The sequence below is a fragment of the Setaria italica genome, chromosome V, assembly GCF_000263155.2.
Source record: "Setaria italica strain Yugu1 chromosome V, Setaria_italica_v2.0, whole genome shotgun sequence".
Taxonomy (NCBI): Eukaryota; Viridiplantae; Streptophyta; class Magnoliopsida; order Poales; family Poaceae; genus Setaria; species Setaria italica.
The window spans coordinates 41,608,180-41,634,232 of record NC_028454.1 but is presented as its reverse complement, the minus strand read 5'-3'; the positions used below and the strand labels follow the sequence as shown (position 1 = coordinate 41,634,232).

The 26,053-nt window shown below is 47.9% G+C and overlaps 4 protein-coding genes and 1 long non-coding RNA gene across 5 annotated transcripts; 3 read left to right on the top strand and 2 right to left on the bottom strand.

Moving 5' to 3' along the window:
* Window positions 1-6: 6 nt before the first annotated feature.
* On the bottom strand, window positions 7-1,474 carry LOC111257391. Its single transcript, XR_002677835.1, has 4 exons — window positions 900-1,474; window positions 561-826; window positions 345-444; window positions 7-223 (listed from the first exon to the last, which is right to left on the bottom strand). It is a non-coding gene; the product is annotated as an uncharacterized LOC111257391 (long non-coding RNA).
* On the top strand, window positions 582-3,673 carry LOC101752875 (calmodulin-binding receptor-like cytoplasmic kinase 2). The gene is made up of 6 exons (XM_004970547.3): window positions 582-889; window positions 1,468-1,691; window positions 1,804-1,969; window positions 2,382-2,471; window positions 2,759-3,063; window positions 3,150-3,673. The coding sequence occupies exons 1-6, from the start codon at window positions 610-612 to the stop codon at window positions 3,462-3,464; spliced, it is 1,380 nt and encodes a 459-aa protein (XP_004970604.1). The 5' UTR covers window positions 582-609; the 3' UTR covers window positions 3,465-3,673.
* Window positions 3,674-7,712: 4,039 nt separating this feature from the next.
* LOC101786613 (alpha-glucan phosphorylase, H isozyme) lies at window positions 7,713-14,024 on the top strand. Its single transcript, XM_004970545.4, has 15 exons — window positions 7,713-8,039; window positions 8,148-8,327; window positions 8,963-9,139; window positions 9,224-9,309; window positions 9,853-10,042; window positions 10,236-10,328; window positions 10,723-10,907; window positions 11,034-11,151; window positions 11,232-11,363; window positions 11,635-11,853; window positions 11,927-12,130; window positions 12,274-12,432; window positions 12,626-12,889; window positions 12,989-13,179; window positions 13,613-14,024. The coding sequence occupies exons 1-15, from the start codon at window positions 7,851-7,853 to the stop codon at window positions 13,737-13,739; spliced, it is 2,514 nt and encodes an 837-aa protein (XP_004970602.1). The 5' UTR covers window positions 7,713-7,850; the 3' UTR covers window positions 13,740-14,024.
* Window positions 14,025-16,077: 2,053 nt separating this feature from the next.
* LOC101781387 lies at window positions 16,078-18,171 on the top strand. Its single transcript, XM_022826738.1, has 2 exons — window positions 16,078-17,610; window positions 17,704-18,171. Exons 1-2 carry the CDS (start codon window positions 16,078-16,080, stop codon window positions 18,169-18,171), a joined length of 2,001 nt encoding a protein of 666 aa, XP_022682473.1.
* A 5,230-nt stretch (window positions 18,172-23,401) lies between these two features.
* LOC101786218 (steroid 5-alpha-reductase DET2) lies at window positions 23,402-24,711 on the bottom strand. The gene has a single exon (XM_004970544.2). The coding sequence runs from the start codon at window positions 24,444-24,446 to the stop codon at window positions 23,628-23,630; it is 819 nt and encodes a 272-aa protein (XP_004970601.1). The 5' UTR covers window positions 24,447-24,711; the 3' UTR covers window positions 23,402-23,627.
* Window positions 24,712-26,053: the final 1,342 nt, after the last annotated feature.

Below are 26,053 nucleotides of genomic sequence, written 5' to 3'. Positions count from 1 at the left end.
AAGAAATAGGGAGAAGACTCCTTGAGGGTGAACATGGAAGGATGTACATTGATGAAAATTATTAAAATTCCAATGCGATGCTATTCAGTATTGAGAATGTCAGCACACATCGATGCGACTGCAAATTGCTTCTTCGAGGCTTATATATAATCAAGACCGGAGTCAACTGTTCCATTCCGTCAAAAAGGAAATATTCTTGGAGGTCTATTGGCATCAAGAATTTCTGTGACATCACGAAGAGAACGCTTCAGCGCAAGAACTTCACAGTTACAGGATAGGCCAAAAGACGATGCCATATGGTCCAGTTCCTCTCTGGACTCTGGCAATGGAATTGTGGAACATACCTACTGAGTCGACATCCTCCACCAACTAAATTATTGCAAACTGTAGTTTTCATACGCACATTAACTCATAAGTCATAACTCCTAACCTCATTGGCTTGACCTGAAAACCCATTTCAACAACCTTTTTATGATAATAAAGATTATGCACCCAGTCAAACTTGAATCAGTCTGTCGCCTCCAAGTCTACAAAACCTTACAGCCAGAAGAACATGGTACCTGATTATGCACGAGCAGCTGTTCAAGCCATCTTCGAATCCCATCAGCTATGCAGGCAGCTCGCAACCGGGCATCCCCCACCGGCCATGGAGGTTTCTCTGGCTTCAACAGTGAGTTTCATCAGTCAGATCCAGGGTTCTCTTGGACTTCCACCTATACACCTCGTTCCCGTGTGGTCAACAAGAAGGTCAGGAGCTCAAGATCGATCAGGGGAAAAGTTGCTGCACTTGCAGGGTCATGCACAAAATGCTTCGCTCCTCCTCGATCTGAAATCAAGGAAGCCCATGAGAACACACCAATCGATGGCCAGGATGTGACTATTAGTCCCAGTAAGCTCACCTTCTTTTCTCCATTCATCCGTCATGTAAAAGCTGATTCTCTGCCTGTGATCATCTTAGTTACTAGCTAGCCCTGAAAAGACTTTTGCATTGGAAACAAGGCATGAATATATACCTTGTGTCCTAGTCAAATGAGCCATATCAGGCCTTTAAAGTTTTAGTCAAGAAACAACTTGTAGATAAGGAGTCTACCCTCATTAAGCTTCAACTTGGTTACAAACCTACCAGTAAATTAGAGATTAATGGGGCTCCGGATCTACAATCTGGGGTTTCACTGCCACTTGACCACTTTCTGTTTCCACTTTTCACATAAGCAAATGAGAACTCAAACTCGTTCACTTTAGCATTGCTTTCGAACTGATATATATATTGACATGCTTGTGGTCAATCCTGAAGCTTCCACTCAACCTACAAGGCTTAACAAACCCCATATGGCCAAATGTAGTCCTAAAAAACAAATGTAGCTGCTTAATGATGAATACTGTGTGAGCATGTGTTCTTAATCAACTATTCAATTATTCAAGCGAATCTGAGTTCCAGTTAAGAAGGTTTCCAATTGTCTCTTGCAGTCTCCAGAATTTCATCGACAAGTAGCACGAGCAATAATATATCCAGACAGAGAGGTAGTAGCAGCCAAACAAAGTCATGGCAAGAACAGTTCTCATTTCAGGAAATTTGCATCGCAACTTCAAACTTTAGTGAACAAAACAGAATTGGGTTAGGTAATTTTGGCACTGTGTATAAGGCAAAGCTCAGGGATGGATCCATCATAGCTGTAAAGCGGGCTACTAAGGTTTGTAGGTGAATTCCTTCAACACAAGAAAGACTGTACATATTTACTACAATGAACTACTTGCAGCAATCAAATCAAGAATAAGTTTTCATGTAACATCTGGAATTGGCAGACGCATGGCGGGCATATATCTGTAGAGTTTAGAAGTGAAATCCAGATGTTGTCAAAGGTCGAGCATTTGAACTTGGTGAAGTTTCTTGGGTACGTGGAATACGAGGATGAACGCCTAATTCTGGTTGAGTATGTCAATAATGGAACACTCCGTCAACACTTGGATGGTATGTCAAACATCTGCAACAGACATGCTTGAATTCATAATAATTTTGTTTTTAATGTACTGTATCAATATTGTCAAGATGGTAAAACCTATAAAGTTGTAGAATCCACTAATTTTGACAGCCAACAAAGATAGTAGAACTGGATGAAATTAGATGGATTGAAGTATTGTCTATAAATACAAAAGTCACTCATGATGTCCTAAATGCTAATCTACTGGAAGAGATGCGAAAACATGTGTATGCTATTCAGATTAACCCTATGGTTTTCAATCATGTATGTTTTAACCATATTTTCATTTATATTTCTACATCCAGTCACTTTTGTTTCTTGGACTCAAATTGTGTTACCAATCTTCCTTTTGTACCCATCAGATTAAAAGAGAATTTACAAATACACTTTGCCATTATGCAGGATCACAAGGTGAACCATTGGAATTTGCACAGCGTCTCAACATTGCTATTGACATAGTTCATGCCATTGCCTACTTACATGGTTATACAGGTACCTACACTCCATTTCTACTTTAAAAACTGAATCACCTTCCAGCATATGCATATATTCATATTTGGGATGAAAGCACAAGTGCATATATAACTATGGCCTTGAATGTTTATACATCAGTTCCCTATATGCAACAAGCAGCATCAAAATCACCAATTCACCAGCTCAGAACATTCTTGATCAGAACTTTGTCTAGCACCACACAACGTACCTATTGACACCTATAACAGATACCAATTTTTCAGCATCCTAATGTCGACAAACATTTTCCCACAATGGGCGTGCAGATCACCCAATCATCCACCGTGACATCAAGTCATCCAACATTCTCCTAACAGAGCACCTGCGAGCAAAGGTTGCCGATTTTGGCTTCGCACGCCTAGCCCCCGAAAACCCTGAAGCGACCCACGTCTCAACGCTAGTGAAGGGGACGGCCGGATACGTGGATCCTGAGTACCTGCACACGAACCAGCTCACCGATCGCAGCGACGTTTACTCCTTCGGCGTCCTCCTTGTCGAGCTCATCACCGGCCGACGCCCTATCGAGCGCGGGCGCGGCCGCAGGCGCCACCAACGCCTCACCACCGAATGGGTAAAGCAAGCACACATAAACTAGCGCTTCTGACACGGAAACGTACTGCACGTGAGGTGTTTGACGAAATTACCGTGTTAGTGCAGGCGCTGCGCAAGTGCAGGGAGGGCGACGTAGTGGTGGTGATGGACCCCCGGATGCGGCGGAGCAGCGCGGTGGTGGCGGCGGTGGAGAAGGTGATGGCCCTGGCGGCGGAGTGCACGGCTCCGGAGCGCGCGGCGCGGCCGGCAATGCGGCGGTGCGCCGAGGTGCTCTGGTCCGTGAGACGCGACTTGCAGCAGGAGCAGCAGCGCGCGGCGGCCGCGGCCGCGAGCGCAGCAGCGAGGCGGCACGATGACTCGACGTACGCACCGCCGTCGGTTACAAGTTCGAGGCAGGAGAGGTTCGGGAACTTAAGATGATCTGCAGCACGAAATTGACGGGAACACGATGGTCGATGGAGAATCAAATTAGTACGAACTGCGAAGTATGGCTGACTTGGCCGAAATAGAGTACCGTGTTTACTGTGTTACCGTTTGAAGTATCCTAAAGGGAAACTGAATTCTGCTTTTGCAAATAAAAATTTTGGTCCGTTTTAGTACAAATAAAGTGTTGCAGACTCTGCACCGTGCTGGGAGATTTGATTCACTGCATGCTCCAAATCGAGGCTCCAAATCGGCTTGCGAAGGTGCACGGCGTGCCAGTCAATGTGATCTGCATTTGACAAGAAAAAGCTTGGTAATGCTAAATTATTGAGCAGATCGGCTGTGAAGCCTACGAGCTCATGAATGGTGTTACTTTGAATAAACCATATAAAATATGCTATTAATATAATCATGGACTGCAGCAATGACTATCAAAATTAATAGCATGTGCCATCGGCTAGATGAGCCAACGGGCTTTGATAAGATCAGATTAAAACAACTGCCATTAGACGATGACTTGTTCATCACGTGCATGCCAATTAAGTTATCATATTCACTTGATGTTATGAACCGATAAATCGGATCTAACCGAGACAGTATGGCGTCACAGGGCATTAATTAAATTTAAAGACAGTATGGCATCGCAGGGCATTAATTAAATCTAACAATATAAAAGACTAGAACGTGATAACAAGATCGCGCGCATGTAGCCATCGGCTTGATAACGTCAACCTACTACTGTGATGGATGGATCGAATCTAACCGAGATAGCATCGGCTTAACAGTAATAAGTTAATGCTAAAGAGTGGCATGGGGGGCAAGGATAGAGATCTATCGGATCTAATAACGATACAACAATAATAAGATCAAACTAGCCGATATGATCAGATAACTGGTGAGCGCTTAAAGCAACTAAGAGATCGATATGATTCAACTTAATCAAATCTAAGCAAACTCGATAACTAGCCTTACGATAAGAGAATCAAAATATCAAACCTAATCGTAAAAGTTTTGATACAAATAACGTAAAGATTGATAATAACGATACTTATAAGCTCGTCGGAGGTCGAAGCCGATGCAGCGCTCCTAGCTAGAAGGAACTCGTCGAGAACTATTTCTACAGCTACTCCTAGGGTTTGGTGGTGTGAAGATGAAAAAATTATATTGATGAATTGATGATTTCTGTACAACGCTCTGGGTTTATATATATATATACACACCATGGAGCAAATCAAAGTCCTAATTAGTTACGATGTAAACCGTTGCAATTATTCTAAAATCTACTTAAAATAAGTCTTGACGTTTTTCCTTGTTCGGTGGAGACGCCGTGCTAGCCCTGGACTTCGCCTTCGATTCTATCGGCTCTCGCAACCTTATCCTCAGTGGTTGATCCTGGTCAAAAACTGGTGTCAACATAAAGTTTAAAAACAGTCAATAGGTATTTCCGAGAGTGGAAAATTTGTAAAAGAGAATTAATTTGATTATTGGAATAGTTCTCCCAATACATTTTTTATTTTTTTTCAAAGGCAAGACACAACCGTACTCCCTCCATTCCAAATTACAATTCTTTTTGACTTTTCTATATGCACCTAGATATATATTGTGTCTAGGTATATAGAAAAAATATTAAAAACTAGTATTTTGGGACGGAGAGAGTATATTTGTAGGTTTTTTCATGATTTTTATCAAGATGAAAACCTACTTTATTTCTCTCTTCATTATTTTTTTGACACCTCATAAAAAATAGTGGCATGACACCCGGATTCAAATTAATGGCTATTTTTCTAACTTCAGTGGATCATTTGTTTCTATTATTTTTCTCGTGTGGTTGAGCACACCGTCTTAAGACATATAGGTAGCATGGTGCACTCCATGTATGCATAGAAAATTTTACCATATAAACTGCAAAAATGAAAAAGAAAAACAACTGGATGATGGTCGGGCCAAGCACATTTGCACTTTAGCTGGCTGGATCTAACGTCGGGCCATGTTTATAGTTTGTATTTAGTGAGATTTTTTTCTAGGTTATCCTTTGAGCGTATATATTTTTCTCCCGTTTAGGAACTTCTTTTTAATATAATTGACGGCTCTCCTACCAATTTGTTTAAAGAAAGAGCATCCTCTATGACTCATTTTCTAATATTTGTCCCTTCATATATATTTTCTAGCTCTATTTCTAAGCACGAACTCCGCTTTGAAGCTCTACTTGTCATTGGACATTCGTCATCATGTAGAAAGAGCTCATCAACATAAATAGAGAGGGATTTTAGACAAGTTGAGTCCAAGAGATGGGCAGTGGGCTGAAGAAAGACCCAACTTTAACTCAAAATCTAGCAAGTAACGTATCGATTCTTACCACCGGCGTCAAGCTAGTTACAAGGCCCTCACTCAGTAAGAAACTTACTAAATTCCGTCTGCACTAATGGTTGCTGCTCTCTCTTATTTTAAAATGTAAGACGTTTTACTCCTATGCAAAGTCAAACTTCAATAAGTTAATGGAAAATACACAAACATCTAAACTACCAAATTAGCTGATTTAGTTCCATCAAATCTGCCATGGTTTAAACTGGGTGCGGTATAACTTAGAGACGGCATGTACCTATTTAGATTTCACCCAGCAGGAACTTATGAAAGGAAACAGTCTGCCTCCTCTCACTCACCTCGATCATCGCCGTCTACGCTGACATCCACACGCCGTGAACATCGACCGCCCCCCGGCTCCATCCACCGTGGTCCGTGGCCGTGGGGGATGTGGCAGCTGACTGCGCCAACCCGAACGCTACACATGATACTTTGTCATGCGTGCATCACCATCCGTATGACCATATGACAGCTCAGTGAACGACCAGCAAGGACCCCGCACCAGGACGAGCACATGACACCACGCATGATGCACGCAATGCAATTTGAATCTACAAGCCTCAGTTCCCTGGCTCGGTTCACGACCGGAGACGGAAGGCGACGCGAGCGTGGTGGGCCTCATGGACCGCAAAGAGGTCGCCATCCTGCGGTCATCCTCACCTTCAAAAAAGTGCCTAAGGATATTTAAGGCACCTTCGAATCTAGCGGAGCCGGAGCCGCACGAACAATTTCAGTAGCCGGCACCCGCGATTTTAGTTCCAAACCTGCGGGTTGCCACATGCCACCAATCACATCGCCCAGGACTCGTCGCTGCTGGGTTGATGCCACTTGAGAGAACGACCAAACAACCATCAGATCAGGTCTCGCATAAGCTGGAGTGCTGAACGATGAGGCGGCTGGGATGAGCGATGAGGCCCAAATGGAGCCGATTCCAGCATGGATTTCAGAAAGTTGAGAACCTGAGATCTCGCAACATGGTGCCCATCGGGCCGTATGATGATAAAACCGGGGACAATCATCTGGCCGCGCACGGTGCCCGATGCCAGAAGATATCATTCTCAAATAGGAAAGCTGATGGGGAAAAGGCCAAAGCGGCGCTCCTGCCCGATCTGGAAAAATTTGCCATTGCCCGAACGATCCATCCCGTACCCGATTCACCCTCTCGCGCTCGCTCTTCGGCTCTTCGCGTGCTCGTTCCACGTGGCACGTGAGTTCCTCTGCCAATTCAGGACGCCCCCCGGCCAATCGTGCCTCCTGAATCCCCCGATCTCTGCACTCTGTCACTCTGATAGTCCGGTGTAAACCACGAAAAAGGAAAAAAAATGTGTTTGCGAGATATATACATTTTGGCAACATAAACCAGTGTAACAATGCTAGTTACCCTAATCCACAGTAAATTTCAAATAAGCCACAGTAGTACTGGAGTACATGCTGCTTGCACTTGGACGATGCAACTCCCCGTCCATCCCACCGATCGGGTAGACTGACACTCGCGATCGAACAAGTTCTTGTACGACAATTATGTCAAAATTTCGTTTGACATGTAAATATAAATTCAAATTACCACTTCATATTTTCTAAGGAAAACTGAGACCCAAAATTCTATTGTTCGGCATATATTTGATTCTGAGAATATACATTTAACAGTTACCGCCAAAAATACACTTGTCAAGCAAAAAGAGCAAAAGAAAATCAAAGGGGCGCCACAAAACAATCGACGTCCCTTCATTTTCTCCTGCCTTTGTCCCCTACCACGAACTAAAATATCTCCCCTCGGCTTCAGTTTTCCCAAAAATTCACGGTCTCGCCCAATTTATCGGATCCGTCGCCCTCCTCACGTGACCCCTCCCGTCTCCTAGAAAAGGCGCCACGGGCTTCCAGAGCTCCTCCCATTCCATCCTCCTCCTCCTCCTCTCCCACTCGGTGCTTGCCCGAGCCCCCGGAGAAGCCTTATCGCCTCCTCCTCCTCACACGCCGACTGCTCTACGCAATTCCCCACCGCCCACCTGCCGGGTGCCCGCCATGCCGGAGAAGTGCGGCGCGGCCGAGAAGGTGAAGCCGGCGGCCAGCCCCGCGGCGGAGAAGCCCGCCGACATCGCCGGAAACATCTCCTACCACGCGCAGTACAGCCCCCACTTCTCGCCGCTCGCGTTCGGGCCCGAGGAGGCCTTCTACGCCACCGCCGAGAGCGTCCGCGACCACCTCATCGAGGTGAGCGCGCGCGTGCCGATCCTTAGAATTCCCTTGTCGCGGCGTGCGTACCGCACTGAGGCGGAGGTGTGATCTGTGAGCTTTTCCCTCACCCGCGCGCATGTGCAGAGATGGAACGACACCTACGTGCATTTCCACAAGACGGATCCGAAGCAGACGTACTACCTGTCCATGGAATACCTTCAGGGCCGCGCGCTCACCAACGCCGTCGGCAACCTCGGCATCACCGGGGCCTACGCGGAGGCTGTGAAGAAGTTCGGCTACGAGCTTGAGGTCCTCGCGGGGCAGGTGAGCTCTCTTGGAGTGTCTCCGCTCCTAAATTGCAGTGTGCCTTTTTGTTAGTTAAGGCCAATTTAGAAGTACCTGGCAGTGGTTATTTAAATAGGATGGTGCCTTGTTTGACTGCGACGTTGCCTAATGGGATCGACGGCTTTTATCACTTGTTTAAGAAACAGCTGAGATGATCGATCGGATAAGCCTAGATTTGATTCACTATCTTACCAAACCAGGAAAAGGGAATATATTCGCACGTTTTGTAGAAGAGATTCTGTAGATTCCAGATCTGAACTGAATATGAAAGGAACTTAACTCGTGTAACTTTATCAGAACCCATGATATTACTGTGACTATTCTTGACAGAAATTCGATACTCACAGCATAAGTGAAGCAGATCTGAAAATGAGTTTTAAGTTGAATGATTTGTTTATCTAAAAAGGTAAAGCTCCAGGATCAACACAATTTGACATGTTTTCTCTTTATCTGCTTGATTGGCATAATTTGGCTCATATATGAACCTAAATGTTGCCAAGGACCTTATGTGTGGATTCATGACATCTGACTATTACCTTCTGATCTGATTGAAATGCCAGCAATTTTCTCACTGATACTGATGATGCAAATTATTTTGAACTGATTTTTCTCAGGAAAAAGATGCAGCTCTAGGAAATGGTGGCTTGGGTAGGCTTGCATCTTGCTTTTTGGATTCAATGGCAACATTGAATTTGCCTGCTTGGGGCTATGGCCTGCGATACCGATATGGACTGTTCAAACAACACATTGCCAAGGAGGGCCAAGAAGAAACCGCCGAAGATTGGCTTGATGTACGAACCACAGATGCTCATATGATTCTGCTGACACATTTTTTCTATAAATCTCTATAATCAATCTCTTTTTTTCCCTTTCAGAAATTCAGCCCCTGGGAGATTCCCAGGCATGATGTTGTGTTCCCAGTCAGATTTTTTGGCCATGTGGAGATCTTGCCTGATGGCTCGTAAGTACAACTCGAGCACCTATACATTTCCTGTTTATGATATTTATTTTTGCTGATTTTTAGTTCAATTTGAAGTTTTTAATGCTTCTTATACGTTATAGTTTTTATATTAAAAAAAGAGAATCACATTCCTTCTTAACTTGGTTTACCATTCTAAACTCCTAGTTCTAACCTCAATGGTAGAAGTCCCACACACATGAAAAAAAAATTCATTAAGCCCATTTATTGCCCTACAGCATCCATCACCTAGTCATTTTGGGATTGGACCAAAAAACCTGCAAAAACGTGGAATACTTTCTTAGGTGCAGATCCGGTTTTGTGTAACCCAAAAACTTTGCTAATATGAATTTGCATGTCTGAACCATAAAATTAAGTTTGGCTTGGCAAATCTGTTTATGCTTTAATGATAAATCCATACATAAAAGTTACCTAGATCTTTGGACCCTTCTGCCAGACTTTTTTTTGTTGTTTATTTTATATTATGTGTGGTTATTTGGCCTTGATTTAATTTGTCATATGATTGCTTTCTTTATTGTGTGATAGTCGGAAATGGGTTGGTGGAGAAGTCCTAAAGGCTTTAGCATATGACGTGCCGATTCCTGGATACAAGACAAAAAATGCAATCAGCCTTCGTCTTTGGGAAGCAAAAGCTACTGCTGAGGATTTCAACTTATTCCAATTCAATGATGGTCAATATGAGTCAGCTGCTCAACTTCATGCTAGGGCCCAACAGGTGATATTTCATTCTAAGCTGAATACTATCAATTTTACATAATTCCAAAGACTAAAGGAAGAGTGATGCTTTTAATTAATGGAATATTGATACTAATTGATGGTGTTGTGTGCTGAAACTGTAACATTTTCCTTCATAGACTAGCTAGTTTGGTCTAGAAAACAGACTTATGTCTTTGAGTATCACATTGCAGATATGTGCCGTTCTCTATCCTGGTGATGCTACAGAAGAAGGGAAGCTTCTCAGGCTAAAGCAGCAGTTTTTCCTTTGCAGCGCATCACTTCAGGTAGTTAAGCAAATCATTTCACCTGCAAGGTTCCAATAAAAAGAACCAAACATATATGTCAACCTTGTGATCTGTTTGTTTGAGAATGGTGTATGATATAATTGCAAGCATATTGTTATAGCTTTCTTGTATTGTTTGAGTCGTCAACATTATTTTTTTATTACCAGGATCAACCATTTCACAGTATATAGTTATATTATATGCACAACCACCTGGATATTTTTCAAAATGTACTATGATGATTAGATTTTAGATCATTTACTCTGTTTTTTTAATTAAAGTATACCTTTTATTATGGTTATAGTTTGCTAGAGATTTGTCAATAATCAATATCTTAAAAAAATGTATCTGTGATGAATATTGATGAGCATAACTGACAGTGGATTATTTCCAGGATATGATTGCCAGATTTAAAGAAAGGAAAGCTGACAGGGCTTCAGGGAAGTGGAGTGAGTTCCCTACCAAAGTTGCTGTTCAACTGAATGATACCCACCCTACTCTTGCGATCCCTGAGCTAATGAGGTTACTTATGGATGAGGAGGGACTTGGTTGGGATGAAGCTTGGGATATCACATACAGGTGAAGTTCAATTTTTCTTTATATAATTGATCTTTTTAAATCTTTCTTGACCAATATTTAAGCTCCATTAAACTTTTAGAGGTGTTCTTACTTGAACTAATTACAAAGTTATCTTCCATGGTCCAGGACTGTTTCTTACACCAATCATACAGTTCTTCCTGAAGCTCTTGAAAAATGGTCACAAATTGTAATGAGGAAATTGCTTCCACGACACATGGAAATTATTGAGGAAATTGACAAGCGGGTAATTTGCGTGGCACGTTTACTCTTTCTAGGCACAGCAGTTATGGTACAACCTCACAAGTTGTTCCACTGATTTTGCAGTTCAGAGAATTGGTAATCTCCAAACACAAGGAAATGGAGGGAAAGATCGATTCAATGAAAGTTTTAGATAGCTCAAATCCCCAGAAGCCAGTGGTGCGCATGGCAAATTTGTGCGTGGTGTCTTCTCATACGGTAAGCTTTTTTTTTTTGTTCCATGCCCATGTTTTATAGCTGCTTATGTCAGGATGAGCAGTATCAAGTGCTAAGATCAGACTTTATACTATGCTGGATTTGCTGCCCTCTTCATCTTACCTGATGGCAAATAATTATTAGCATAACCACAATGCCCTTCAACTAGTTCTGGGGTTCTCCAATTCCTAATGTTATACTGAATATTCTAATATTTATTTGTCTTATAATATCAATGAGAATGTACTGAAGCATATTCAAACTTTTCTGACAGGTGAATGGAGTGGCTGAGTTACACAGCAACATTTTGAAGCAAGAACTGTTTGCAGATTATGTCTCCATATGGCCTAACAAATTCCAAAACAAAACTAATGGAATCACTCCGCGTAGATGGCTCAAGTTTTGTAACCCTGAGTTGAGTGAAATAGTCACAAAATGGCTAAAGACAGATCAGTGGACAAGTAACCTTGATCTACTTACTGGACTTCGCAAAGTATGTGTGAATGCTTCTACACTTGTATCTACTTGTTATTGCTCATCACAGTATAACCGAAAACCTTCAACAGTTTGCAGATGATGAAAAACTTCATGCTGAGTGGGCAGCAGCAAAGTTAGCTTGCAAGAAGCGCCTGGCCAAACATGTGTTGGATGTGACAGGTGTTACGATTGATCCAACTAGCCTTTTTGATATACAGATTAAACGCATCCATGAGTATAAGAGACAGCTGCTAAACATATTGGGAGCTGTTTACAGATACAAAAAGTTAAAGGTAGGTTTCTTTGAGTTGCTTGTATCCCTTTTTGAAGTGGTGTTCATACCCATTTTGGTTTTACCATGTTGAGCTAACTTCTTTAGATGCACTTTTTTCATATACCATGTTCTAGCTTTGAAATAGGCCTATGAATCTTGTAGGAAATGAGCGCAGAAGAGAAGCAGAAGGTTACGCCACGCACTGTCATGTTAGGGGGGAAAGCGTTTGCAACATACACAAATGCCAAAAGAATAGTGAAATTGGTAAATGATGTTGGTGCTGTAGTGAACAATGATCCTGAAGTTAACAAATATCTGAAGGTATGAACTTCTCAGATCTAGTTATATTTATCACATTCATATTTTGATGTTAGTTTGTTCATAGAACCCTTCAGAAACTTTAGTATGTAGTATTTGCGATCCATCATATAGAGTATCACCCTTGTTTATATGCTACACCATACATGATGGTCCATATCATTTATTTAAAGTGTGGTTCTCCTTTTCCTCCCAGGTTGTCTTTATTCCAAATTACAATGTATCAGTGGCTGAAGTGCTTATTCCTGGTAGCGAATTGTCACAACATATTAGTACTGCTGGTATGGAAGCAAGTGGAACAAGTAACATGAAATTCTCTCTGAACGGTTGTGTTATTATTGGCACCCTTGATGGAGCTAATGTTGAAATAAGAGAGGAGGTAGGAGAAGATAATTTCTTCCTTTTCGGTGCCAAAGCTGATGAAGTTGCTGGGCTGAGGAAGGACAGAGAAAATGGCTTGGTAAGAAGTTCCAACTAGAATTCACTGTTGTCTTTATTCAGTTTATATTTCTTTTATGTGGATGGACTATTATTGACTTATTTCTTACAATACAAACAGTTCAAACCAGACCCACGATTTGAGGAAGCCAAGCAGCTTATAAGGAGCGGTGCTTTTGGCAGCTACAACTACGAACCCCTCTTGGATTCCCTTGAAGGGAATTCTGGATTTGGTCGTGGTGATTATTTCCTTGTTGGCTATGACTTCCCAGGCTATATAGATGCACAGGACCGGGTGGATGCAGCCTACAAGTAAGAACACTAACAAAATACTTTCTGCATTAAGTCCACCTGCAAACTCTTGAACAAACATGGTCGTGCAGTCTTAAGTTTTAATAAAAATCCTTGCCTTCGTATTAGTTAGACTGTTACCTTAGTCACCATTAGATTCAAACACTCTGGGTGCTAGCTGCAATGCCTACCCTGTTTTAACAAGTTTAGCTATAATTGAGAATAAAATCACCGTTCCTCTGTATCAATCAAACACTGAACGTGCTACTTTTCAAGAACCAAGTTCTATTACCATACCAAATGTTTAACAATTTATCATTTGCGGAACATTGTCAAAATCTGATTCATATCTTGACCCAATCTACTATACTAATCTGCATATTTTCTGTACAAATGAGATATTCTTCTTTATTTTTTTTCTTTACTTAAACTGATTGCTTTGGTTCTGTGACAGGGATAAGAAGAAGTGGATCAAGATGTCCATCTTGAACACAGCTGGGAGTGGCAAGTTCAGCAGCGACCGCACCATCGCCCAGTATGCCAAGGAGATATGGGACATCAAGGCTAGCCCTGTTGCTTAAAAGAGGGGGAAGCGATCAACACAAATCATAGTTCCCCGGATGCTATAATAATAAGGATGAATAATGATCCACGGCGCCTGACGCCTGCTTCCGTTGAAGCTTGAAGGCAAGGAACGGCGCACGAAGCATGCTGTACCGCGCGCTGTGCTTATTTTGAAGCGCATGCTAAATACAACTTCTTTTGTTCTTTTTTTTTTGTTGTCTGAAACAAGATCCTTTTGATCCGTGTTGGAATACTCCGTCATGAAATAAAAATTATTCAAGTTTTATTACTTTATTTGTTAATATATTGTGCTTTAAAATGGCTGTGTGTGCCTCACAGTAGCCAGCGGAGTCCATCTCCACATGATAACATGTTGAGTTTTTCCTTTTCTTTTTGAGTAGAATAAAATTGCATTAAACAATTGGCACGCCCAAATCATGAATGGATCACACGAAGTTATGGAGTGAAATCTAATGCTTAATCTCCTTTTCTACTTGGTACACCATCCATTTCAGATTATAAATTACTCTAATTTTGTCCTTAGATGAAATTCTTCGGCTTTAATCAGATGTATAGGAAAATGTATATATATCTCAATATGAAACTTTTTTTTTGAAAGATCCGGCACCCTCAATCTCAATATGAAACTACTTTCATTAAATACACCATGTAATATGTGTTGGTGGTGTACTTATTTGATATTTAAAACATTAATCTATCTTTATATAAATTTGATCAAACTTAAATGAGTTTGATTTAGGTAAAGCTAAATCGATTTATGATTTGGAACGAGGGAGTACGTGCTCATTTTTGGCTCGGCGTGTAAGCGTGTTCATTAGGCTGTCGCGCAGAGTCCTTAACGTGTATGTACGCGAAGGTCTAAATTCTGACCAGATGTGCAGAAGGAAGATAGTAGGAGTAGTATACAGAATAAAGAAAGGAAGGCGAGACCGACTCCAATTTTCAAGTAACCAGAGCCGGATGCGGTTGCAATCAGCGCCAATTTCACGCGACCGGAAGTCCCCAGGCTGATATATACGCTCCGAGGGGGATGCATTTGAGATAATTTTCTATTTAACATTAGAAAAGTATCGTTCGTTTCTTGTTCATTCTCTATTTGATATCGGATATAACTTTGGTTCCTTATATAATACTCTGTTGAATTTTTCATCCGATCGTTGTTAAATGCCCTGTGAAAAGACGATTTTTCTCTTATGGAAGAATGTGGGCCCCACCACACCCACCCTTCTTCTTCCTCTCCTCCTCTTCTCTCCCACTGCCTACCACGCCGTCATGCCGCCCCAACTGTGGGGGCTGGCCGTGCTACCCCAGTCGTTGTATGCGGCTGCACCTCCCCCACCCCTCGACGTCGCCTCCAAGCCGGCCGCACTCCTCCTCGCTGGTCTATTCCAGCCGCGGCGGCCGTCCCCACCCCTCCCCACACGTGGGCGTGCGGGCTACGGACGAGCCGGCGTCGGTGCCGGAGCGGTGAAGGCGGAGGACGGCGCAGCGGGGGGAGGGAGTGGAGCACGACAAGCATGCCCACGGCGAGGAGGAGCGGCGGCCCTACGTGGGTGCACAACGACGGTGGCGGACCCACGCGGTGGAGCGGCGGCCCTGTGCACGCACGATGATGCCACCACCTCCCTCGTCGACGCCGCAGCCGCTGCCTCCGCCCCGCCGCCCGACATCGCCCCCATCCCCGACACCGCCCTCGATGCTTCCACCCCACCGGCCAACAACGTTTCCTCTGACCCGGCCGCCTCCCCGCGCCACCTCGACCAGCCTCCGCCGCACCAGCGCCCCATCGCCGTCCCTACCGCTGTCGCTCCCGCCCGAGTTCCAACCGCCCCCGCCGCGCCCGCGGGCAGCCACTGTTTGCCGGTGGGAGATCGAGACACCGGAGAGGAGGGTGGGTGTGGTGGGGCTCACATTCTTCCATAGGGGCAAAAATGTCTTTTCATAAGGTATTTAACGGTGATCGATAAAAAATCTAACAAAGTGTTACCCGATGTTAAATAGGGAACGAAAACATTTTAAGAGCGGAAAGAAACGAAATCAGATGCGAAGAAGTTCGCAACCATCATGCCGAACAAGACCAGCAGCTCGTGCGACGCCTGCCGCGGCGACATCGGCCTCCGGCAGGCCTCGTTCACGTCGGAGTGCGCCCACACCTTCCACCTCCGTTGCGTCTCCGGGACTGCCGCCTGCCCGGTCTGCGCCGCGAAGTGGAGCGACACGCCGGCCACGGCACCCGCCCGGTCGCCGGCATCCCCGTTCTCCTTTGCCTCGCCTGCGCAACCGAGGGCGAGCACGTCTGGACAGCCGCCGCCCCCGATGCCGAGGCCTTCCTCCATGTTTGCAAACTTGTTTGGAACGAAGGCGCCACCGGCGACGCAGAACCCCTTCTGGCTCGGCAACGCGCCGCCAACGCCGCCGCAGTCTTCCTCGTGCTGTGTCTGCCATGGCGCCATCGGCCGCGGCCAGGCCACCGTCACGTCCGAGTGCAACCACACGTTCCACCTCCGTTGCATCTCTGGCAGCGTCTGCCCGGTCTGCAGCGCGCATTGGCGCGACGAGGTGACCGTGACGCCGTCGCAGCCACGGCCGGTATTGTTTCCTCTGCCTCCAAACCTCGTTTCCCCGCCGCCTCCCAGCTTCAATTTCCCGCCGCCCAGCTCCTCCTTCCCCAAGCCACCAATGCCATCGTCGACTCCATCGCCGATCAGCGCATTCAGTGACGACGAGCCGGTGGAGGCATCGCCCCTCGACGGCTGGGAAGTGGTCCAGGAACATGAAGCGGCGAACAATGGAGTATGTGGAGAGCTCGTCCTCAAGACGCACTGCGAGCACCCGGCCGTCGCGAGGGACGCCGTCCAAGAGAACTTCGCGGTGCTGCTGCATGCGAAGGCACCCGCCGCGGCCGCCGAGGCGTCGGAGCGCGCGCCGCTTGACCTCGTCACTGTCCTCGACATCAGCGGGAGCATGTCCGGGTCCAAGCTGGGCCTTCTGAAGCAGGCTATGGGCTTCGTCATCGACCACCTCGGCTCCGGCGACCGGCTCAGCATCGTGACCTTCTCGTGCAGAGCTCGCCGCATCATCCGGCTCACACGCATGACGGACGGTGGGCAGGCAGTGGCCAAGGACGCCGTCGAGTCCCTCATCGCCAACGGCACCACGAACATCGGAGACGGCCTTCGCGTTGCCGCCGAGGTGCTCGACGGCCGCCGGCAAAGGAACGCCGTCGCGAGCGTCATCCTCCTCTCCGACGGCCAGGACAATCATCACAGCCTGGGACAAGGTGGTTACGGAGCTTTCAGTCGTGCCAGGAGCTACATCGACCTCGTGCCGCAATCCCTGAGGCGCGGAGACGGCAACCGGTCCCTGACGGTTCACACGTTCGGGTTCGGCATCGACCACGACGCGGCGGCGATGCACGCCATCGCGGAGGCGACGGGCGGCACGTTCTCCTTCATCCAGGACCATGCGGTCGTGCAGGACTCCTTCGCTCAGTGCATCGGCGGGCTCCTCTCGGTCGCCGTGCAGGAGGCGCGCGTCGCCGTGGAGTGCCTCCAACCCGGCGTGCGCGTCCGGACGGTCAAGTCCGGCCGCTACGAGAGCCGCGTCGACACGGATGGCCGCACCGCATCCGTGGACGTCGGCGAGCTGTACGCGGACGAGGAGAGGCGCTTCCTGCTGCTCCTTGACGTGCCAGTAGCCGCCGGGGACGGCAGCACCACCCGCCTCGTCAAAGTGAGCTGCACTTACAGGGACGCGGCGACAAGGCAGACGGTGGACGTTTCCTGCGAGGACGCCGTGGTGAAGAGGCCGGTTGTGGTGGTGGCCGGCATGGCGCCGTCAGTGGAGGTCGCGCGGGAGCGGTTCCGCGTGGAGGCGGCGGAGGACATCGCGGCGGCGCGGGCGGCGGCGGAGCGCGGCGCACACGGCGAGGCCGCGCGGATACTGGACCGCCGGCGGGAGGCGTCGGCGGCCGCCGGCCTGGCCGGCGACGCGAGGTGCGCGGCGCTGGTGGCGGAGCTGCGCGAGCTGAGCGCGCGCGTGGCGGACCGGCGCGAGTACGAGCAGACGGGGCGGGCGTGCATGCTCGCCGGCATAAGCTCGCACGCACAGCAGCGCGCATCCACGGTGCAGCTCTTCGGGTCCGCGGTGCCGGTGGGGTGCGGCAGGTACGCGGGCGTCGCGCCACCTGGGGCCGCGGCACCCCCGGCCACCTTTGGAACCGGGGCATCCTCTTCAAGTCCGTTCATGTCCGGGCCACCTGTGTACAGAAGAGGGATGCCGGCGGCGCCGACCTGTGGGGCTGCGCCGACCTTTGGGGCAGCGTATGCAGGGCCGGCGCCGACCTTTGGGGCCGCGTACGCAACACCGGCAATGCAGGGTATGGTGGAGTCATCGAAGAAGAGACGTGAGCAGCGGCGGCCCAGGTAGAACAAGGCGGAAGCTGGCTGGCTAGGATCCGGAAGAACGTCGAATTAATCAGGCTTCAGGCGTAGTTTTATCATATGTACAAGTGCACACTGTAAAGGATTAGTTCATTGGAAAAGTGCTTACTTGCTTAGGTTAGCTTAGACTGTGGCTTGTTTCGTTAATCTCGAGTTTCATGGTTGTGTGAGATATGAACTGTGCATGGACCACTCTCTTGAATCCGAATTTTGCTTCTTTTTTCCACTTCAGAACGAAATATCTCTCAAGAAGCTTTTCTTAGAGGCGGCTAAGGGCCACAAGCCCCTTCTGATTTGCATTGTCCGAAACTTGTTCCAATACAAAGTTAAAAACTACTCAATCTGAGTACAAGGGGATCAAGTGGTACTCAATCTGAACTTACATCACTATAAACACAGCATGCAGCAAGGCAGCAGTAAATTATCAGCAGAGCAGTCCTGAGCTCCATATCCCCTTCTAAACTTTAACACATGTCACATCAGATGTTTGGATACTAATTAGGAGTATTAAACATAGTCTAATTACAAAAATAATTGTACAGATGGAGTCTAATTCGCGAGACGAATCTATTAAGCCTAATTAGTCCATGGTTTGACAATGTGGTGTTACAGTAACCATTTGCTAATGATGGATTAATTAGCCTTAATAGATTCGTCTCACGAATCAGACTCCATCTGTGCGATTAGTTTTGTAATTAGCTCATGTTTAGTTCTCCTAATTAACATCCGAACATCCGATATGACCCTAGCACCTCGTATCCGAACACCCACAATTCCACTTGCACAGGCTGCACTGAAAAATATAATAATTTGTTGTTGCAGACTTGCAGTTGAAGAAAGTAGCAAGAACCATCCGGCCATTCCCGATTGCCATGTGGGGAAGAAGGTTACGCTTGCGCATCAATCACATCACACCCGGGCGAGCGGCGTCTTTCTCGGTTTTCAGTTACTGATCAACACACATTTTTCCTGAACTGCCCAGCTCCTTGTGCACCCTGAACGTCTTCAGTAATTTGCAAGATGAAATTCGTCACTTGACTGAAAAAAAAAATACATGGGTCTCTTGTGAAAATGCAGATCAGGAGGCTATCAGAGATCTGGCACCGCAACGTCGTAACGCTGATCGGCTACTGCCAAGAAAAGGGTCTACAGATGCTGGTGTTTGATTACCTGCCGAACGGCAGTTTGAGTTGCCATCTGTACGGTAATGAGCTAAGCTGATGACTCCCTGAATGTTGCATGAACACTGTGTTGTATGTGTGCTGTTCATCAGACACCGGCAAGGAGTCCATGACTAGGCTGGAGTTCAAGAAGAGGCTCTCCATAGCCACTGGAGCAGCTAAAGATTACAAGGCTGTCATTGTTTTACATCTCTCATGACGATTGATGCACTGGAAAAGTGTAAAAAGCGTAAAACAAACAGAGTTTGAAGTATGAATTCTGAATCGCAGGTCTGAATCACCTGCACACCCTGGCGCCTCCGTTGATCCACAGGGACTTCAAGACGAGCAACGTCCTCGTCGACGAGTATTTCATCGCCAAGGTTGTCTGACGCCGGAATCGACAGGCTGATGCGAGGGTTCGAACGCGCCGCTCCGTCGAATGGCAGCGGGAAAATTCGTGTTCGGGTTGATTGTGTTGTGGATCTGTTAGATGGAGGCACATTTCACCTCGAACGAGCTGGTCGACCGGAGGCTGGGAGAGTGGGAGGGAGCTTCACATCGGAGGGCCGAGGGCACGACGGAGCTGGTGGGCCTGGCGTCCCAGTGCCTGAGCCCGTCGGCGAGGCGGCGGCCCAGGATGCGGCTGGTGGCGGCGGAGTTGGACCGGATCCTGGAGAAGGAGATGATGCTGACCACAGTCATGGGCGACAGCGCCGCCATCGTCACGCTCGGCATCCAGCTAGGCTCCGGCACCGGGCGCGTGCATCTCGACGCGTGCATCTCGACGCTAGGCACCGGCACCGGGCGCGGTGGCGGCGTCCGTCCTTGCGGCGCAGCCTGCCGTCGATGACCTCGTCGCTGGCGTTCTCCCCCAGAGCAGGCGAAGGACTCAAGGGGTTCATCCGGAAGCCCCGCACGGGCAGTCGGGCACGCCAACGGTGTCAGGCGTCGGCCGCCGGCGACAGCAAGGGGAGCAGTGGACCAACAATGTTTTACATAAAGACCCCCGAAATGGATAGCGATTAATAGTCGCGGTCTAAATATTTTAGGTTTGGATCGCGGCTATTAATCGCGATCCAAATATTTGGATAAACACCCCTAGTCCCGGGCTCCCGGCGGCCGAGGACATCGCGGCGGCGCGGGCGGCGGCGGAGCGCGGCGAGCACGCCGAGGCCGTGCGGACAGTGGACCGCCGGCGAGAGGTATCCGGCGACGAGAGGTGCGCGAGCTGAGCGCGCGCGTCGCGGACCGGCGCGAGTACGAGCAGACGGGGCGCGCGTGCCTGCTCGCCGGCATGAGCTCGCACGCGCAGCAGCGCGCATCCACGGTGCAGCTCTTCGGGTCCGCGGCGCCCTCGGCATCCACTTTTGGGGCAAAACCAAGTATGGGATCACCGTTCGGAGGTTTCGGCCAACAGCAGGGGTCAGCTTTCAGTTTCGGGGCCACGGCCGGTGCATCATCGTCAACTCTGTTCGGGAGCCTGCCCGCGTTCGATGCTGCGGCGCCGGCGCCCGCGCCGAGATTTGGGTTTGGGTTCGCGACCCCGGCGATGCAGAGCATGGTGGAATCGTCGAGGAAGGCACGCGAACAGCAGCAGTCGGAGCCGGGTGGCAGTCTCTTTGATCCCAAGTAGGACAAGCAGAAGTTGGATGATTTATAGGAGAGACAAGATCCGAAAGAACAGATCAACAGAAGTTGAAGGCAAAGCTAGCCGGACGCAGATTCGTTTTTGTATGGAATATTCAGTTCTCTGTCAATTGAGATACGCAGATAGTTATTCAATGACGATGATACAGCATTACTATTTTCTTGGAAGGAAATTACCGTGTCCATATGTATCATCGGTGTTACTCTTTGTGAAGTAGTTCTCCCTCTGCTGTGAATTGTCTCACTGTGAAAACTCATGTGCACTAAAAGAACACGGAGGCACAGAGCGCTGTACATACTGCAGACTCGCAGCATTGATGTCTACAATACAAATTAAGGCAAAATGTCTCAGGATCATCCTGCCAAAACTCCAATTGGAGTAATTTCTTTCCTCACAAAGCAAACTATCTTTAATCATGACTCAATAACAGGGGCAAAACCGTCATTTCTTTCCTCACAAAGTAAACAATCTTTATTCAGGACTTAAAAACACACAGAGGCACAACCATCATTTCTTGAGTTTACATCTCATAGATTCAATAAACAGAAGCCCATCACAACATGACTGAACCCCAAGAGTACATGAACATCAATTAAGATCAAATATGTCTCACGCCTCACATATTGATGTGAAACTTTTTTGACATTATGATCAGGATGAATTCAACAAGACAGCAACAACTGATCATACGGACGTGCACAATTTGAATGTAAACTACCTCAACACACACAAAAAAAGGCTTGCCAGTAGCAGCATACTGAGTAAGATAACCATGTGCCACAATCTGAAAAGGTATCACGCACAAAACTCATAACCAACTCCAACTCAGCATTCCACTTTGCTCAGCTATAGCAGAAAATAACAGATTTCCCCCCTCTATTTTGTTCTTCTTTAACAGAGAAAAGAACTTAGAATTTGTTCTGGTTTACTCCTACTTTAGATTCCTAGGAACGCTACTTCTTTTTACCCCAGGAATAGGATGATTCTTTCTCGCTTTTCTTCTAGCTGTTAAAAGACTGAAGAGAAAAGAAGTGCCAGTAAAACCAAGTGCAAACATCTACTCCCTCTGCAATCAGCAGCTAGAGCTAATGGTGTTTGTGTTGAGAAATGGACCTCCTCTCCTCTGCTGTGATAGCAAAGAATCTTGGCATGTTACTTGTTGGAATTTGGTTAGAGAATTTGGAGAACCACTGTGTTTTTCAGAGGCTACTCAGCACCCATTTCAGGTATGCAGAGCTACAGTATTTGTGAACCTTTTCCAGTTCAGCTTGATACTGGTAGCTGATTTTTATTGTCCATTTCTGTTATGCAGCGTGGCCAATGGAATTCTAGTGGAAGCTGTGACAAGGAAACTGAACCACTATTGAATGAGCAGTACCTTACACCATACCAAACAAAGACGCACCATACCTAACAAACTTAATCTTCCCAGGTGCTGGGAAAAGGAGAGAACAAGGAATATACACAACCAACTTAATCTTTCCAGAAGGCATTCCATAACACCATAACTGATTCATCTTGTAGTAAATTCATTGTACTGTGGGCAACATGGGAGCACACATGTTGTTTACACCAATATATTTTTTTTTTGCAGGTTTCAGGCACTAAATGACACTATGCTTTATCCAAATGCTGTAGAAAATACAATTATTGTGGTTTTAGTACCATTGCTTCATATGATTCCAAGGAAATCGCTATAAAGGATATGAGCATGAATATTTTAAGAGGTTGCCACTGCTATTTTCACTGCTTCAGTATTCCTAGTTAAAGAGGGTAGCAGGGCAAGTAGAGATAAATTGATGGTACTTCAAAAAGCCAACAGTAGCCTAAGAATCTCGATACCGACATAGTGTCCATACATGCTGATCTCAGGTGCAAGTTTCGTTTCAGTTAAGAGAGGAAGAAGCTACCATAATTTTGGACATTGGCAAAAGCAGTAGACCAAAACAACTGACATGTATTCTGAATTATATTTCCTGAAACAGATCTAATGCACCATTTATCAGATTTTGTGAGCTTTTGTATTAACAGTAGTGAGCAATGATGAAGGCGGATACTCCATGTGTCTTGCAAAACTGAACATACTGAACAAATTGCAGGTTAGACAATAGAATAGTACTAAACTTAACATAGACTAAGATCCAAAACTGACAGGGAGGAGGTATCTTGAACCAATCACAAAGGATGCAGAGTGATGTGCATCCAATGTCTAATCGATCCACCATGGATGGAGAAACAAAAAATTTCTTAAGATCCTTCTAGAAATTTCTAGAATAGCTGATCATGTGTTAGAATTTTGTCACTGCAAACACACAGATGAACACGTGTTTTTACGCTACAGCCTACAGAGGTGGCAGACATCCAGGTTCACTTCCAAGCAAAATTCTCAACGGAAGCTGGTAATCTAGCATGAATAGTGAATTTGCTTTTCGGAAAATAATATTTATATAAGCGCTGACCATGCACGGTGCATTTTGATTCCAATGATTCACACAATCTTCCTGTCATTGCGCACCAGAGAGAGGCAGGGAAATCTCAAAAATTGAGACACATATGGTGCAAAAGACTTCAATGGGTGAAGACAATTTTTGTCCACCTCTGATTTGCAGAAGCTCCAAGCGAGTACTGCACCTAATAGATGTAGGGGACGAACGCCTTGAGCGACGCCGGGTACTCGCTGCCGAACTTCTGCAAGTACCAGCGGCGGTGGTCCCTTGCCCTCGGCCCGAGGTTGGAGCAGGTGTAGAGGAAGAAGGCCCACGCGGCGGGCGTCCACGCCACCACGGCGAAGCCCAGCCACTCCACGGTCTCGCCGAAGTAATTGGGGCAGGTGACGAGGTCGAACCACCCGCCCCTCGGGATCTTGTACCCGCCCCCGGCCTCCTTGAGCCGCAGCAGCTCCTTGTCGGCCGCGATGTTCGTCCGCATCCCCCACGCGAAGAGGGCCAGCCCGGCGGCGCAGCGGGCCAGGGCGAACGGGGTGGCCAGGCGGCCCGCGTGGAGCGTGATGGAGCGGGCCTGCACGTAGGCGTTGAGGAGGTTGAAGCCGAGGGCGCAGGCGGCGACGAGGAGCGGCACGGGGGCCGGGGCGCGGCGCAGGCGGGCGAGGCGGAGCGGGTGGACGAGCGTGCGGTGGGCGTAGTGGAACGCGTAGAGCACGGCGGGGAGGGCCGCGAGCGGGCTGGAGAGCAGCGCCACCAGCGGGGGCGGGGAAGGCGGGGTGGAGCGGAGGAGGACGAGGGGCGGGAGCCAGAGGGTGGGGCTCTCCATCAGGAACCACGCGAGCGGGGCCCGGAGCGCGGGGCCCCAGCCCGGGCGCGAGAGCTTGCCGTACGGCGCGGAGACGTAGCGGAGCGCCAGCACGGTGAGCGGGCTGATGAGGTAGAGCGCCAGCAGGCACCGCGCGAAAACCGCGTCGCCCGCGGCCGCCGCCGCCGCCTGGTCGGCCATCTTCTCCCCCGACGGAGGTTTTTAGCCCTTTAGGGGGGTTGGGGCCGGGTGCGGCGGTGGCGGTGGCGGTGGCGAGAGTGCGGGGTGCGGAGGCGAGCGGATAGCGGCGGCGCTCGGGCGTTAATTGCGAGGGGTTTGGCCGTTTGGGGCGTTTCCGGCCGGCGGCTAGGCACCGTGCAGCTTTCCTTTCCTAGGTGGGACCGGACGCCTGGTGTGCAGAGTGCGGGTGATGCCGTGATGGGCGCAATCATTGTGATCAGGCGGAAACTGGAAAGGATCACGGCAAAGCGGCTAGGAACAGAGTGATGGCACATTTTCTTTAAAAAAAGTCTGTTTAGTATATATCTCAATCGATTGAGATCTCGTGTTATCTCTCAATCACTTTTTTTCGATCCCAAGCAACACCCTCTTCCTTCTTATCCTCTCCCGTTGCACGCGATCTTTATCTTCCTCTCGCCAGCGCTATCCCCGGTGCCAACAATGCCTGTCATCGACCCCCCACCCCCCACCCCCCACCACTCTTCCTCCCCGCTCCTCCTCCGCCGATGGTTGCTCGCCCCCGCCTCCATCGCCGAATCCGCCGCCACCGTCTTGACCGCTCTCACGCTAACCCGTCGCTGGCGCTCGCCCCCGCCGCCTCCACCGCCCAGCCGGGGTCCTCCATCGCCCAGCTCCGATGGCGCCCGCGCTGCCTCCGCTTTCCCGCTGTCTCGACCGCCACCACCGTCGGCCGGCGAGCCGCCCCGAAGCCTCTTTTAGACCCGCAGACCACAAGTAACCCCCACCCCTAACCCCAAACCCGGAACCCGAACCCTAAAGCTCGCCAGCGCCATTGTCGGAGCTGGGGGAGAACACCCAGAAAAAATGACTGAGAGAAAGTATTAATCTAAAAAAAAGTGATGCACATCAGCACATGTCTAGCAAATCTCATTTGGTATCGAGCATCATGGATCTTTGTGGATGATAATGCGGCTCTCGTGCTGATTGTTAAATGATAGTATCTTTAACGACAACGGCAACAAAAGAAACTTGGGCGTCGTCGGCCCCGTGCAACGCCGATCAGCGTTTATACCACAGAGATGCCTAGCTTGCACTTGCACAGAAAGGAAAAGGAGGGCGGAGAGTGGCTGTGATGCGGGAATAATAATTTGCCCGGCGATAGCAGCATCGAGAAACGGCTAAGATTAGGAGACGGCACATGGCTTGATCCAGACACTTACTAGAGGCTGATGGATCTTTTGGATGATGAAACAGCGCTCGTGCCGATTGTTAAATGATCGTGGTCCTCTATCCGTCAGACGATGCAGCGTCAGTGATGCTCCCGATCGAGTGGTAGTTGCTTCTTAACATCTGGAACCCAACTGAATATTTGGAACGCGACAGGTTCATCATGCTAGCTCTTCAAGGCAGTATGATAAGATAAGAACAAATAAAATGGTAAGGTTACTAGCCTCTAGAATTTGTGGAGGCCACAGCTCTCCATAGACTCATGCACCGTACGTGTACCCCGATTCTCTTGTTATCGGTCCTGTTTTATTCATGCAGTAGACACTCCTGTGCAGTGTATAGCATAGTACGTACGTTGCAGTGACGCGGAGGCTGCAATT

What these genes read in the sequence shown, in the direction of transcription:
- LOC101752875 (XM_004970547.3), top strand. Translation starts at nt 610, where the DNA reads ATGCAGGCAGCTCGCAACCGGGCATCCCCCACCGGCCATGGAGGTTTC. An exon ending in GGATGTGACTATTAGTCCCA is followed by an intron (nt 890 to 1,467) that starts GTAAGCTCACCT and finishes TGTCTCTTGCAG; the next exon opens with TCTCCAGAATTTCATCGACA. An exon ending in ACTCCGTCAACACTTGGATG is followed by an intron (nt 1,970 to 2,381) that starts GTATGTCAAACA and finishes GCCATTATGCAG; the next exon opens with GATCACAAGGTGAACCATTG.
- LOC101786613 (XM_004970545.4), top strand. Translation starts at nt 7,851, where the DNA reads ATGCCGGAGAAGTGCGGCGCGGCCGAGAAGGTGAAGCCGGCGGCCAGC. An exon ending in TCCGCGACCACCTCATCGAG is followed by an intron (nt 8,040 to 8,147) that starts GTGAGCGCGCGC and finishes GCGCATGTGCAG; the next exon opens with AGATGGAACGACACCTACGT. An exon ending in GAGATCTTGCCTGATGGCTC is followed by an intron (nt 9,310 to 9,852) that starts GTAAGTACAACT and finishes ATTGTGTGATAG; the next exon opens with TCGGAAATGGGTTGGTGGAG.
- LOC101781387 (XM_022826738.1), top strand. Translation starts at nt 16,078, where the DNA reads ATGTTTGCAAACTTGTTTGGAACGAAGGCGCCACCGGCGACGCAGAAC. An exon ending in TCGCGCGGGAGCGGTTCCGC is followed by an intron (nt 17,611 to 17,703) that starts GTGGAGGCGGCG and finishes CGCCGGCGGGAG; the next exon opens with GCGTCGGCGGCCGCCGGCCT.
- LOC101786218 (XM_004970544.2), bottom strand. Translation starts at nt 24,446, where the DNA reads ATGGCCGACCAGGCGGCGGCGGCGGCCGCGGGCGACGCGGTTTTCGCG.